The 12,145-nt window shown below is 36.7% G+C and overlaps 1 protein-coding gene across 1 annotated transcript; it reads right to left on the bottom strand.

Annotated features, from left to right (window-relative positions):
* Nucleotides 1-4,236: 4,236 nt before the first annotated feature.
* Nucleotides 4,237-7,939, bottom strand: LOC140922462 (carbonic anhydrase 13-like). The gene is made up of 5 exons (XM_073372446.1): nucleotides 7,876-7,939; nucleotides 6,625-6,735; nucleotides 5,473-5,816; nucleotides 5,017-5,076; nucleotides 4,237-4,395 (listed from the first exon to the last, which is right to left on the bottom strand). Exons 1-5 carry the CDS (start codon nucleotides 7,937-7,939, stop codon nucleotides 4,237-4,239), a joined length of 738 nt encoding a protein of 245 aa, XP_073228547.1.
* Between the last annotated feature and the right edge of the window lie 4,206 nt (nucleotides 7,940-12,145).

The following is a 12,145-nucleotide window of genomic DNA, read 5'->3' on the forward strand; positions in this document are numbered from 1 at the left end:
TTCTTTGTTATTCCAGATTATCGTTTTCCAATCTTCTTCAGTGGCAAACGTTTCACGAAATTGCGACCACCATAACAAAAGTTCCTGATAAAATTGAGAAGGAATTGTGTAATCCGAAATATTGTAGTTGCAGTTTAAAAAGAACAATCCCCCAACGGGGCTCAGTATGTATGTGTTGTAGGTAGCTTTTCTAAGTTCCATTAGTCCCACTGAAGATACGTTTTAACCAAGCTAATCTCAATGATTTAACCATGCACTCGAGATCAACCTTTCTTAGCCCTCCCTCTTCGTAGTCGTTTATAACTGAAGCTCTTGCTACCTTATCTACACCTTTCCAGAGAAATTTAAATAGTATTTTATTCAATTCTTTTAGCAATTCTTTGGGAGTTGGAAGGATCGAACAAATGTAAATGTACTTAGGGATAAGAAAATATTTGATTATTGTCACCTTACCGTATATCCACAGGCCTCTAGCGGACCATATATTAATAAGTTTTTTAATTGAATCCAGTCGTTCTATAAAATTCTTTTCTTTAAGCAATTTTTGGTCATAAGTAAAATATACACCTAGAGCTTTTATTAGCTCGTCCAGCCATTTAATACCGAATGGTTTTTCTTTATAATGTCTCTTAGATGCAATGCACATACCTTCAGTTTTTGAACAGTTAACCTTGTGTCCAGAGAGAATTTCGAATTTGTTAAGTAGTTCAAATAATCTTGCGGCCGAGCTTGTGTCAGCTAACACAGCGGTTGTATCGTCTGCAAACTGTAAAAGCTTAGTTTCCTCAGTTCCTATTGTGATTCCTTTAATTGACTCTTTTTGCCTTATAGCAATTGCTAAAGTTTCTACAGCAATTATAAATAAGTAAGGAGAGAGTGGATCATCCTGCCTAACACCGCGTTCCAGAGTAAAAAAGTTAGAACTAACGCCATTGTTTATAACACAGCTTTGAATGCTGTTATAAAAGGTTTTCATCCATTGAAGGAAGTCTCGACCAAAGTTAAACTTTTTAAGACTCTCAATCAGAAATTCCCATTCCACACTATCAAAAGCTTTTTGAAAATCTATAAACAGCAGTAAACCTGGGATGTTTTCCTTAGCTGTGAAGTCCATAATATCGAAAATAGAACGTATTGCTTCACCAATGAAACGATCTTTAACATAACCAGTCTGGTTGTAGTGAATGATACTGGGTAACACCTTCTTAACCCTTGCTGCGATCACCTTGGACATAATTTTCGTATCTACATTAACAAGAGATATTGGCCGCCAGTTTTCGAGGAGAGCGCGATCTTTTCCGCTGTCAAGCAGAGTAATTACAGCCTGTTTTTGTGAGCATGACATTCACCCTTTTTCGAAGCATTCATTTGCACCCCTGTTAAAACTTTCGCTTATTAAAGGCCAAATTTTTCTATAGAATTCAGCTGGAATGCCATCATTTCCAGGGGATTTATTACTCTGAAAGCTATCCAAGAGTTCAGAACATTCTTCTAGAGAAATTAATCCTTCACAGGAATTTTTTTCCTTCTCTGAAAGTTGGGGAATATTCAGATCGTTCAAAAATGAAGATATTTTCTCTTTTATATTAGGACTATTAATGCTGCTTTTGTACAATTCTCTGTAAAAACGCTCTTGTTCTTTTAGTATACTGTGCGGATCCGTTGTAATTTTACCATTTATGCACAGTTTTCTTATGTGCTTCTTTACGTGGTTCCTTTTTTCTGAGTTTAAAAAATATTTTGTGCTTTTCTCTCCATGTTCATGCCATCTAGCACGTGCTCGTATTATTACGCCTTTGTTTTTTTCTTCGTAAAACGACTTCAACTTCTCCTGAACTACGTTATAATAGGTTTTGTTATGGTCGTTTGGATTATTTTCAAGTTTACTTTTTGCTTTAATTAATTCTTCCTGAAGGTCAAGTTCCTTTTTCCCCCTTTCTTTTGCCTTTCTTTAAGAGTATTGAATAGCATGAGCTCTTATGATATGCACTTTGCCTGTTTTGTTTACCAGTACTGCCAGCTTTGTTTGTTTAATTTATTGCCTTTATGATTCACTTGTCATTATTTTTTTTTGAGACGGAGTAGACATCGCGGTCGTTCAATTTTTGGACAGGTCTGAAGTTGTCGCACATGTGCGGACCATAATACTTTGCTTCAAGTTTCCTGAACTTTTCGAGCTAGAACACAAAAAACAAACAAAATTAATCAATTAGTTTATTAACGACGCATCATTTGCTTTTTAAACTAACAGTTTGTGGTTCAATTTAAATACAGTGAATGTGTTGGTCTGACATTGTCGCATATGCAACAGAGGAGCCTGCCTGTAATCTTGTAGAATAGGCCTTAATTTGCAAAATCCTTGTAAATACTGTTATTAAATCTTTCCCTTACGTATTTAAGGGCTCAAATTGCCTGTTATGAATAAAAAGGAGATTTAAGCCCCTTAATTTCCAAATTTACAGGGTTTGTATGGAAAACCACTTAATCGTGACTGCCAGGGTGGCAAGAGTTGTTTTTACCATACAAATCCTCGTAATTTTCAGCGACCGTTGCCATGGCTAATTTTGCGACATACGGCTGAAAATTTATAGGTTACCTAATTTTAATATGCTCTTTCAGTCCCTGTTAACCAAATTTTTCAAAAGCTAACTGTTTTCGTGTTTACAGAAAGTTGAACACGTGTTCAACTAATCAGTGCAAAAGGCCGGTTGACTCCTTTAAGCTTGTCTAAGAAATATTAACATACTATACGTCATATGTTATTCCAATTGTTTGTTTGTATTACAATGTTAAAAACTTTAAAATGTTGGACATAGTGGTCGCTTTTGCTACTGAAATATTCGCCATATGTGGCAAAAGGTCCTCCAATTTAAGAAAAAAGGCAAAAACGAGTAGTCCAGTGAAAAGACTGTCTTCCCAACATCACCCCACTTCCAAAGAAAGTCTCATTTATTCTGACAGTAAGTGGCTGAGCCACCGATGTGTTATCTTAGTACTTGTCGAGTGTACACTCCTAATTGTAAAGCGTAGAAGTTTCCTTAAGCTAGGTTTAATTCAAGTTAGTTAGCATTACATACCTGGCTGGTAGAAGCGAGGATATAATCTTTCAGAACTATCCACCGTATTGTTTGAGTGCAAGGAGGCGTAGTGAGGGAACCCCGGTAAGTGAAGTAACATTTTAAAGTCAAACGTTTGGCGCCTCCTTTCTTCTTTTCATTATCATTATTGTTGTTATTATTTCTGCCACTGACACCATTGTCATTGCCCCCATTACCATTGCCGCCATTACCATTACCACCTTTGCCATTACCATTGCCCTTTTTAATGGAGCATTTTTTGGGAATGAGATCCTTTAAATAAATTCCATGTTCCTTCGTCACAGGATAGGTATCCTCTGTAAAAATAATATGACGGTGAATTGTACCTTACATTTCAGAGGTCACACAGTAAGATTTTGCCCACAAACTCAAAAGAGGTTCGTGAATTTTTGGTTGTTTTTACTTGGAAGCTATCGAGGTGCGTTCTCAAGATGCAAAAAGTTTACGGATTGTTCTAGGGTTGGAAATATTATTAACTAATAACCGACGTTCGCACACCAGATTCAGACCCACATTTAAAGTTGCAAAATACTTGTCTCCATCTCATTGGCTCTGTAACTGGCAGTTGAACAGAAGGTTTAATGTAATCTTATGGTGGATCAGAGAGACATTATTGTTAATAGCTAACTGCTTATAACAATTTTTTGATACCCTAAAATAATTGTTTAACCTACGAACCTAAGCTATATCTTTTGAAGCCATGCAAGTAACTCGAGGCTCGTGTCTTATCAATCGTCCAGTAAAACAATCTTGCTTTTAATGAAAGGAAGTTAGGGAACAATTTTGAATTTGGAATATATGACTACAAGCGCTGCACGACTGTGTGTGTTTTAAGCTATGTTAAAACTATGCCTTAATCACAGTATCCTGCGGAGGAATGGTCTGCTCCACGTACAGCCGTTCTTTGTGTCGTCACGCAACGTTCCTCCCCAAGAAGAGCGTTGCGTGACGAGTACAAAGAACGGCTGTGAAGCAGACTAGCGGAGGAGGCTTTTAGTTATTGGTCTCATTTTGTATTAGTAGCTTTGTTAGTAGTAGCTTGTGATCTGATTTTGTGATATTGCGGAGCATGCCCGCTCTAAAATCTAACGAAAATTATATCACAGCACGAAGAGGGTCGGTGCATCCTCCTACTACGCTATGGTATCACAATTAAATAGTAGCTGCTAGATGGTGATGGGTTTTGGCTGTTTTTGTATTCTTCGCTTATAGTTTCTCTAAAACACCTACCAGGCTTGATAATGTGGTGCATCAGATTTGCCAACTTTCCAAAAATTTTGTTTCCCTTGGAAGCTGCCTATAATAATTAAACAATTTAGAATGACGTCAAGATGACGTTCCTCTAATACTACGACCAGAATCCTTCATGTTTTGCTTTGTTTCAAATTACGGCTTTGGTAATTGCAATGTCGCTGGGATTACCAAATTTATATATGAACAGGAAAAACGAAAGGATTATGGTCGTAGAATTAAAATGACGCCATCTTCCAAAAAGGCTTGTTATAATTTTAATTTCCACTTCAGGTCACGCATAATTATTTTCAGGTGCATCCAAATAGACTTCTCAAGAATTCATTATTTCAATTTTTTTGACTGGTTTAGGTGCCCGTTTTTTTCGAAGGTGACACAACTGGTTAAAAATTAATGAAAGTCTCTGTAGGCTTTACATTTCGGCCTTATTTAATTTAAAGGAAATAAAAAATATTCTTGAGTAAATAGACTAGCACTTTCATAGCAAACTGCTCTGAATTATTAGAATTTTTTTGTCTGTGGATGGTTATAGCCACGTTTTGCAAGAATAGGATTTTATTTCTTTACGAAGGAGGGGAAGGGGAGGGGAAGGTTGCTCTGCATATGCAAGTTGAAATGTTTATATAGAGGTCGAATTGCTGGAAGGAAGGTAGACTGCAGGTTGTACCTTAATCCAAACGGCTACAACAACTCGTGGTTCTTCATCATGACCAAATACCATGTGAAGCTGGGGAAGACAAAAGAAGTTTAAGGTCATTCCCGATGAGTTGGTTCAAGTAGGGACCTAGTAGAGGCACTTGATCGTTTAGTGTCTAAATAGTAAGATGTTTCCTATACAACAATAACTTCTGGTTACTCTTTTTCAACTTTTGCATACTCCCACTTTGTTGCCCACTGAAAGATCACTCAAGAAAGCACTGCGCCCGCAATTGCGAGTAATATGGCTCAGCACTGAATATTGGTGATTTATATACATTCCCGTCCGCCCTGGGTAATCGTTTCGTCCATTGTAATCGTTTCCCTTAACAAAGACATCACGGGCCATGCAGGATATGAGAAAACTGAAATACCGAACCGTGTAAAATGTAAAAGAAAAAAGGTTCACGTCGTTGTTATCGCTTACCTCACCAGACAGTTGTTTTCCATTGAGCTTGTGTTCAGACCCGCGTTCATTAACACAGCCAAAGTGAACATGAAACTGGATTAATTCGAATTTGTTATTCCCAAGGGGACCTCCAGTTAGTGAAGCTCCATTGGAATCAGCAATTATAAGTTCAGGTGAATGCCCAGTGTTTTCAAGCGTTCCAGTAACAAGTCCCCTTGTGTTGTCAAAAGCGATTTTTAAACGACGGTAGCTATCTTCTTCCTCAACCTCGCTTGTTTTGATGTTTATTGGGGATTGTCTATTTCCACCACACTGATTGGTTTTGTTCAGCTTTAGATCGTGCCAGTCTTCAGGACCTTTCACTATAACGAACAAGGAAATTAAAAAATGGAGCATTTTAGTGGGGAAACAAATTAAAAGCGTAATGTACAAAAACCTACCTTCGGTAGAGCGAAACTTGTGTTATTCGCTCTGACTCAAAACATGCCATGGCAGTCACTTCTATCAACAAGACGACGATAAAAGCCAGGTAAATTGCAGCTGCTCTTTAAAAATCAGATGATATTGAGAGTACTGAAATTCGATAAATTTGGTTTTATTAACGCACTTTTAAGGTGGTAAAAAGAAATTTTATAAACTTTGTTGATAAAACTATTGTTCTCGTTTCAACCTCAATCCGACGGAACACCCTATAAAGGTGATTATTATAAAAGTGACTTTATCAACGTTGACAAAACTAATTGTAGTTGATAAAACTTAGTACTTTATCCTGTTTGACCCCCAAACCGACGCAGCTCCGTACAGTTTGTTTCAGAACCAACCCCTTCAAACATAACGTAAAATAATTAATTCAATCTACCAATGAGACGCCAAAACAAATTTACGAATTTATCACTGGGTTAAAAACGCTTGTGAGCACGTCAATCTGACTTTTCTCATGATTTGTGTGAAAGTCGCAGGACACTTTTCCACTAATCATACGTTTAGTATGAATTACCAAACTAATTTCTACACTATATGTTCATTACACTGAAATCTCTTCAGCGGGTAAGTTAGATTAGAATGAAGGAGAAGCCATTCAAACTCATAAGGTGGACGAGAAATAACTGTCTTATAAAATGCCTTATTATCGTCTGGGTCAAAAGCTTGCACTGTCTTCTATGGCTGTACCTTTTTTGAACGCCTCTTTAGGATCTACTATTCTCAAGAACCTGTCATGGATTTCCCAGATCTCGAGGTTCTTTAACAAATTGCATTTTGCGTACCAGATCAAATTTCGCTCTAATACAGAAGGACAGTAACTAACTAAAGGTTTATGTAGCTCCAGTTATACTAACCGCCATCTTCTGTGATGTTTACATAGCCCCATTTATGGTCTGGAAACACAATAAAGATAACTATAAATATTGGGGCTAGTTAACAAGGAAACTGTGGTGTTGCGTTGATGGTGGTGTAAAACCCAAAGATCTGGGTTTATCCTGATTTCACAAGTGAAGGTAGACTGGGGGTGGGGGGTGGGGAGTTTAGAGGATGGACGTTTCAAGCGTAGGCTCTTCGTTAGAGCGAATCCAAAGTTCCACTGCATGTAGCTAACTTACTAACTTTGCGAAGATCTCCCTCCTTTAAGGACCTCCTTTAAAGACCTTTTTTATTCAAAGACGAGGACCAATACGGGGACGAAATTTTACTTTAAAGTTTTATTTCGCGTTTTCTTAAAAATATATACCCAGGAAGGCTGCTTTGTAGCTTCTTTGTCACTTGATGACTTGTTGATCGCTCGCTTGCTTGGCGGATTCGTTCTGACGAAGGCCTGGGGCTCGAATGCATGCGCATAACTTGCTCGGCGGTTACCCAAGATGGCGTCTGCTTGCTGGTTGTTAATTGATTTAGTCTTTAAAGGTGTTAGACAATGAATCATGCCCTCTTAGAGTTTCTACATGAAAATAGGGTAAGTGTGTTTGCCATTTACTTGTGCTTTACATAGATGTTGAGGTGTTTTTACTCAATTTAGTAAAAAGCTGAAGCACGATTTCTGCATTTTTGGCTAAAAAATGAGCATAATTTACAAAACCAGCACAGTTGTTGGCATAATTTTAGCACTGCTAGTAGCATATTATGCTAGTTTTGCCAACACAATCTATCAAAGCCTACTCTCAGTAGCCGAGATGTTCTATGTAAGCTTATTAACAATAACGATGAAAAGTCAAAAAAAAAATACGAGCGAAAGGACAGTGTCATTTGCGACACCCTAAAACGCTATAGTATCGGGTATTGACGATATGAAACGAGTTTACAAAATGACAGGTACACATCCTAATAACCTATACTGGGAGTATAGTTTCAAACGATAACTACAAATGTTGGGGACAAAAATACAGTCCTAGTTGTTATGTCTTCTACATCTCATAATTCACAACTTACCGCCCTCGCTATAGACAGCACCAATGGTAGTGAACAACACCAACAACTTTATTATTGATACCATTTCAAGGTTTCTAAAATTCGATCACAAAGCAGAAAGACAACAATAAAATCGACTGATATGATATCAAAAAATGGGAGAAATTGACCTTCCTTGACTGTCCTAATGGTGTGTAAAGCGCAAATTCATGAAACGAAAAAAAAAAAACACTTTAATTAACCTTACTTTTTTAAGTCCTAGAAAACAAATTGTACCATGCGAGGGCCTCGAGAAAGGTGTCAATTCACGGTGGGGCCAAACCAGCCCCAAATGGCTTATCAAAACGTGACAATTTCGAATAATTTAAAATAACTTTGCTTGCTTTCACTCTTTCCCAACCAAACTTGGCCTGAAAATACGAAACATCAGGCCAATCAAAATTGCTCATAGGATGACACCAAATGTCAAATTATGACGTCATATTTGCTGACGTCATTCATACGTAAATTTTAAACTTTTGAATCTCCCAAATTTTCATATCGTTTTTGAAAGAACTATTCGAGGGAATTTGAAAGCTGAAATTTTTTTTTCAGTATCTCAAATATACGCTGAGATATGACATTTTGAATTTGGATAAATTCGGATAGCAAAAACCGGGTACCCCCCTTTTAAAACAAGTCTTAATTTCAGAGTTTTATTTTCGAGTAACACATCTTTACTGTCGAAAGCTAAAGGAAAAAGAAAAATTTGAAAAAAGAAATTCCTAACTGCGCAAAAACCCGGAAAACAGTTTTGTGACGTCATGAAATGTCACGTGATCAATTTTTTGGTTTGCTTAAACTAGTGTTTTTGAGTCAAAAAACAAAAATCTATTATGATACGATTTTGGCCAACTATAAAAGGTATGTGTCGCCGGAAAATCAGCTTATTTTGCCAAAAAGTGTGAAAAAAATATCAGAGGGATCGTTTTTTAAGGAAAAGTATGGTTCCAGGGGGTGAAATCAAATTTCTTTGAAGTCTTATAACTCGGGTTGTACGGTTTTCACTGTTTTACTCCTCTTCTAAAGCCATTTCAAATGATGTAAGTTTGACTTTGAAATTATAAACTGCATTTAACCCATTTTGGTGATGTCAGCCTTGGTGACATCACAATTTAACATTTTGCGTCAAACAAAAACTTAATATCATTTGGTCAGTAATCGTAGTCTATCTGGAAAGTTTGGTCAAGAAATGAAAAGACATGTAAAAAATACGTGAATTTAGCCTTAACAAGCCCTTTGGGGAGTGGTTTGTTTATCAAAGCATTTCTGGGGTCGCAGACTGAAAAAGTGGAATAGCGTTAGTTAATAGTCGTTGCTCGAAATCTGATAGGTGTAAAGGTATTCGATGTGTAAGTTATATCTTCAATGAAAGATAATACATACCTAAGACTGTTATCAAGTGAACTTCACAGCTGCTCTAACCGTTCTTTCTGTCGTATCCAACCGTGCCAGTCGCTTGTTACTGACCTAGTAGTGTTCACGCCAGTAACTGAAAAAAGAACTGATCTGTCAAAGGACAAGCTGCGAGAAATAAATACTCCTATGATTCTGACTGAAAAAAGCACTTAACAAGAGCTGAAATCCCGACGAACAGTATATGTATTTTCGACCTTGGCTTAATATCTTAATTAGGGTGAATTAATCGAGACTATCATAATACGTGGGTCCAGTGAAGGAGCAGTTGGGCTATGAGACTGTATATTGTATTGCGTATTAAACTTGGAACCCTTCAAAAAAAAAAATCCACCAATTCAAGATACTTTATTTTTTCCAAAGACCTTGGGCTTTTAATCATAAGCAAAAAGCAAGAAACTTTGTCGTTTTATGCACGATCAATAAAAGTGGGTATATGTGCAAAAAGCAATAAGCTCGGCATGCACGAGAAAAAAGTGGGTCTTCCTTTAATTACGTAACAGTATGAACAATTGAAGGCAATATCGCCAGTGGGCAGTTGACGTTCGGAACTTTTTTATCAATGTCGACTATTCGAAATTTAACCCTGGGCAACCCAGAAGCACAAAAGTGGCTAAAACAGTGATCTGAGGAGATGATGGATGATATTTGTTGCCAATGTTTTAGAAAAACAATGTCTGTTACTAGGTACAAATGTTAACAGATTCTAATTTTAGTGCTGGTAAGTAAAAAAAACTTTATTCACAAAAAAATAATAAATAAAAAAAACCCGGTAAATTCACCTGCGACGAAAAAAAACTAATAACTTTAAAATTTATATAATAATGTTGTGTATTTAGCCTCGCTCTGCTAGAATTGCTTTTTGCTCTGATTCAGTTGATTGGTTCGACGCGTCCTAAGTTTGACGTCTGACCTAGCCTGTTCCAGGCTCCGAGATAGTAGGGTCTGCTGAATTGAGAAAGCGCAAACACGCTCCGCCAACATTTCGCGTGCCTTTCACTTTCGCGTCTTCCCCACTAACTGAGAGCCTGGAACAGGTTACGTCTGACCCAACAGACGATCTTAATTTAACTTAGGTCGACCCAACTAATTTAGAGTTTGGTTCGTCTCATGAAAAGTTCAACGTTTGGCCTAGGCATCAGTCTGTAACGGAAAAGAAAAATTGTTATCCATAGGATCTCTCATTAATTTTAATGTGTTATAGTCTCTTCTTCTTCTTCTTCTTCTTCTTCTTCTTCTTCTTCTTCTTCTTCTTCTTCTTCGCTGTCTTCTTCTTCTTCTTCGCTGTCTTCTTCTCTTCTGTGCGAAAATTTTAGCAGAACATCTCTGTTATTGCTCCGCTTTTTGAAGCCGCAAAAAATTGCAAAAGAAGCTGTCTACAACACCGCTCTGTTGAAGCTCTACTGGCGTCTATGGTCTTTTTAAAATATATTTTAATTTTCTTTTTTGCATAGTACGATCACCCTTGCAGATTTATGTTCACACTTTGGCTGTTTGCTTGTTTTGTTTTGTTTTTTTTGCTGATCAGATCTCTTGATTTGTTGATGAAAACATGGACTTGGCGTTGTCATATGGAGAAGACATATACGACTTTGTAACTCAGCACAAACACTTGTTCAAGCATTCATTACCGAATGCATTGAGTATCGTGGCATGGTTTAAAAACTATACATCTTAACAAGCTCATTGCAACGTATACAGAACAGTACTAGTGCTGTCCGACTTTTTGGCTCGCTTCCATGTTCTTACCATATTATGCAAAATCCTTGTTCTGGTTTCTTTTCAATGGTTTCCTCTCTTTCTTCCAGTAACGCTCACGTGCTACCAGCTCAAGACATTACGGATTTATTTAACGTTAAGCAACGTTCTGTACTGTTTAAAAGAAACGAGCAGGAGTGTATTATCAGGTTTCAAAAATCGAGGCGAAGCCGAGAGTTTTTTTAAACATGATAATACACGACTGCAAGTTTTTTGAACGGCTTCAAAATCTCTGATCAGTATAGATCAACTCATTCTTGCACTAATATTTAGATTTGGGGTTTATTTGGTCTAAAAAATTGAATGTTAAGTTTAGCCTTGTCTTTATCAGATAAAAAGGCATTCTTTAAAAAATTAATTTCTTTTGCTTTTTCTTTATAAATTATTAATGAGTGTTTGAACCAGATATACTAATGTTAAGTCTAAATTGTAATTATCACTTCTCAGAATTACCCCTTATTAAGACACATTTGGAGACAGGTTATTTATAGCGGGTGCCAAACTTTAGAATGTCCTCTGAGCAGTAAATAATTTAAATTCTTATAAAACTCTTCTTAGAGCGCATCATTTAAGACAGACATTTTTCTTTAATAACAACCCCTGTCGTTACAATATATTCAAATATTTTAATCATGTTTATATTTTTTGAAAGTGATTCTTCAGTTAAATATCACTAATAACATTATTGATTATATTCTTGCATTGAAGAGTTCGTTTTCACACTTAGTTTAGTTTGGTTTCATCGCAAGGAGCACTAGATCATATTTACATGTCATATTTTGCAGGAGGGCTATGAGACTGTATCAGTTATATTGCGTATTAAACTTGAAATTAAACCTTTCATAGAAAAATAAAAACTCCACCAATTCAAGATACTTTATTTTTTCCAAAGACCTTGAACTTTCAATTATAAGCAAAAAGCAAGAAACTTGGTCGTTTTATGCACGATCAATAAAAGTGGGTAAATGTGCAAAACGCAATTAACTCGGCATGCATTAAAAATGATCTCTCCTTAATTACGTAACAATAGGAACAATTGAAGGCAATATCGCCAGTGGGCAGTTGACGTTCGGAACTT

The sequence above is a fragment of the Porites lutea genome, chromosome 13 (genome assembly GCF_958299795.1).
Source record: "Porites lutea chromosome 13, jaPorLute2.1, whole genome shotgun sequence".
In the NCBI taxonomy this organism is placed as follows: Eukaryota; Metazoa; Cnidaria; class Anthozoa; order Scleractinia; family Poritidae; genus Porites; species Porites lutea.

Excerpts from the sequence above, each read along its gene's own strand:
- LOC140922462 (XM_073372446.1), bottom strand. The coding sequence starts at position 7,939 with ATGGTATCAATAATAAAGTTGTTGGTGTTGTTCACTACCATTGGTGCT. Across the intron at positions 5,077-5,472 it reads GAAAACAACTGTCTGGTGAG|CTTCACATGGTATTTGGTCA; the intron begins GTAAGCGATAAC and ends TGTCTTCCCCAG. Across the intron at positions 4,396-5,016 it reads TTGTAGCCGTTTGGATTAAG|GCAGCTTCCAAGGGAAACAA; the intron begins GTACAACCTGCA and ends TAATTATTATAG.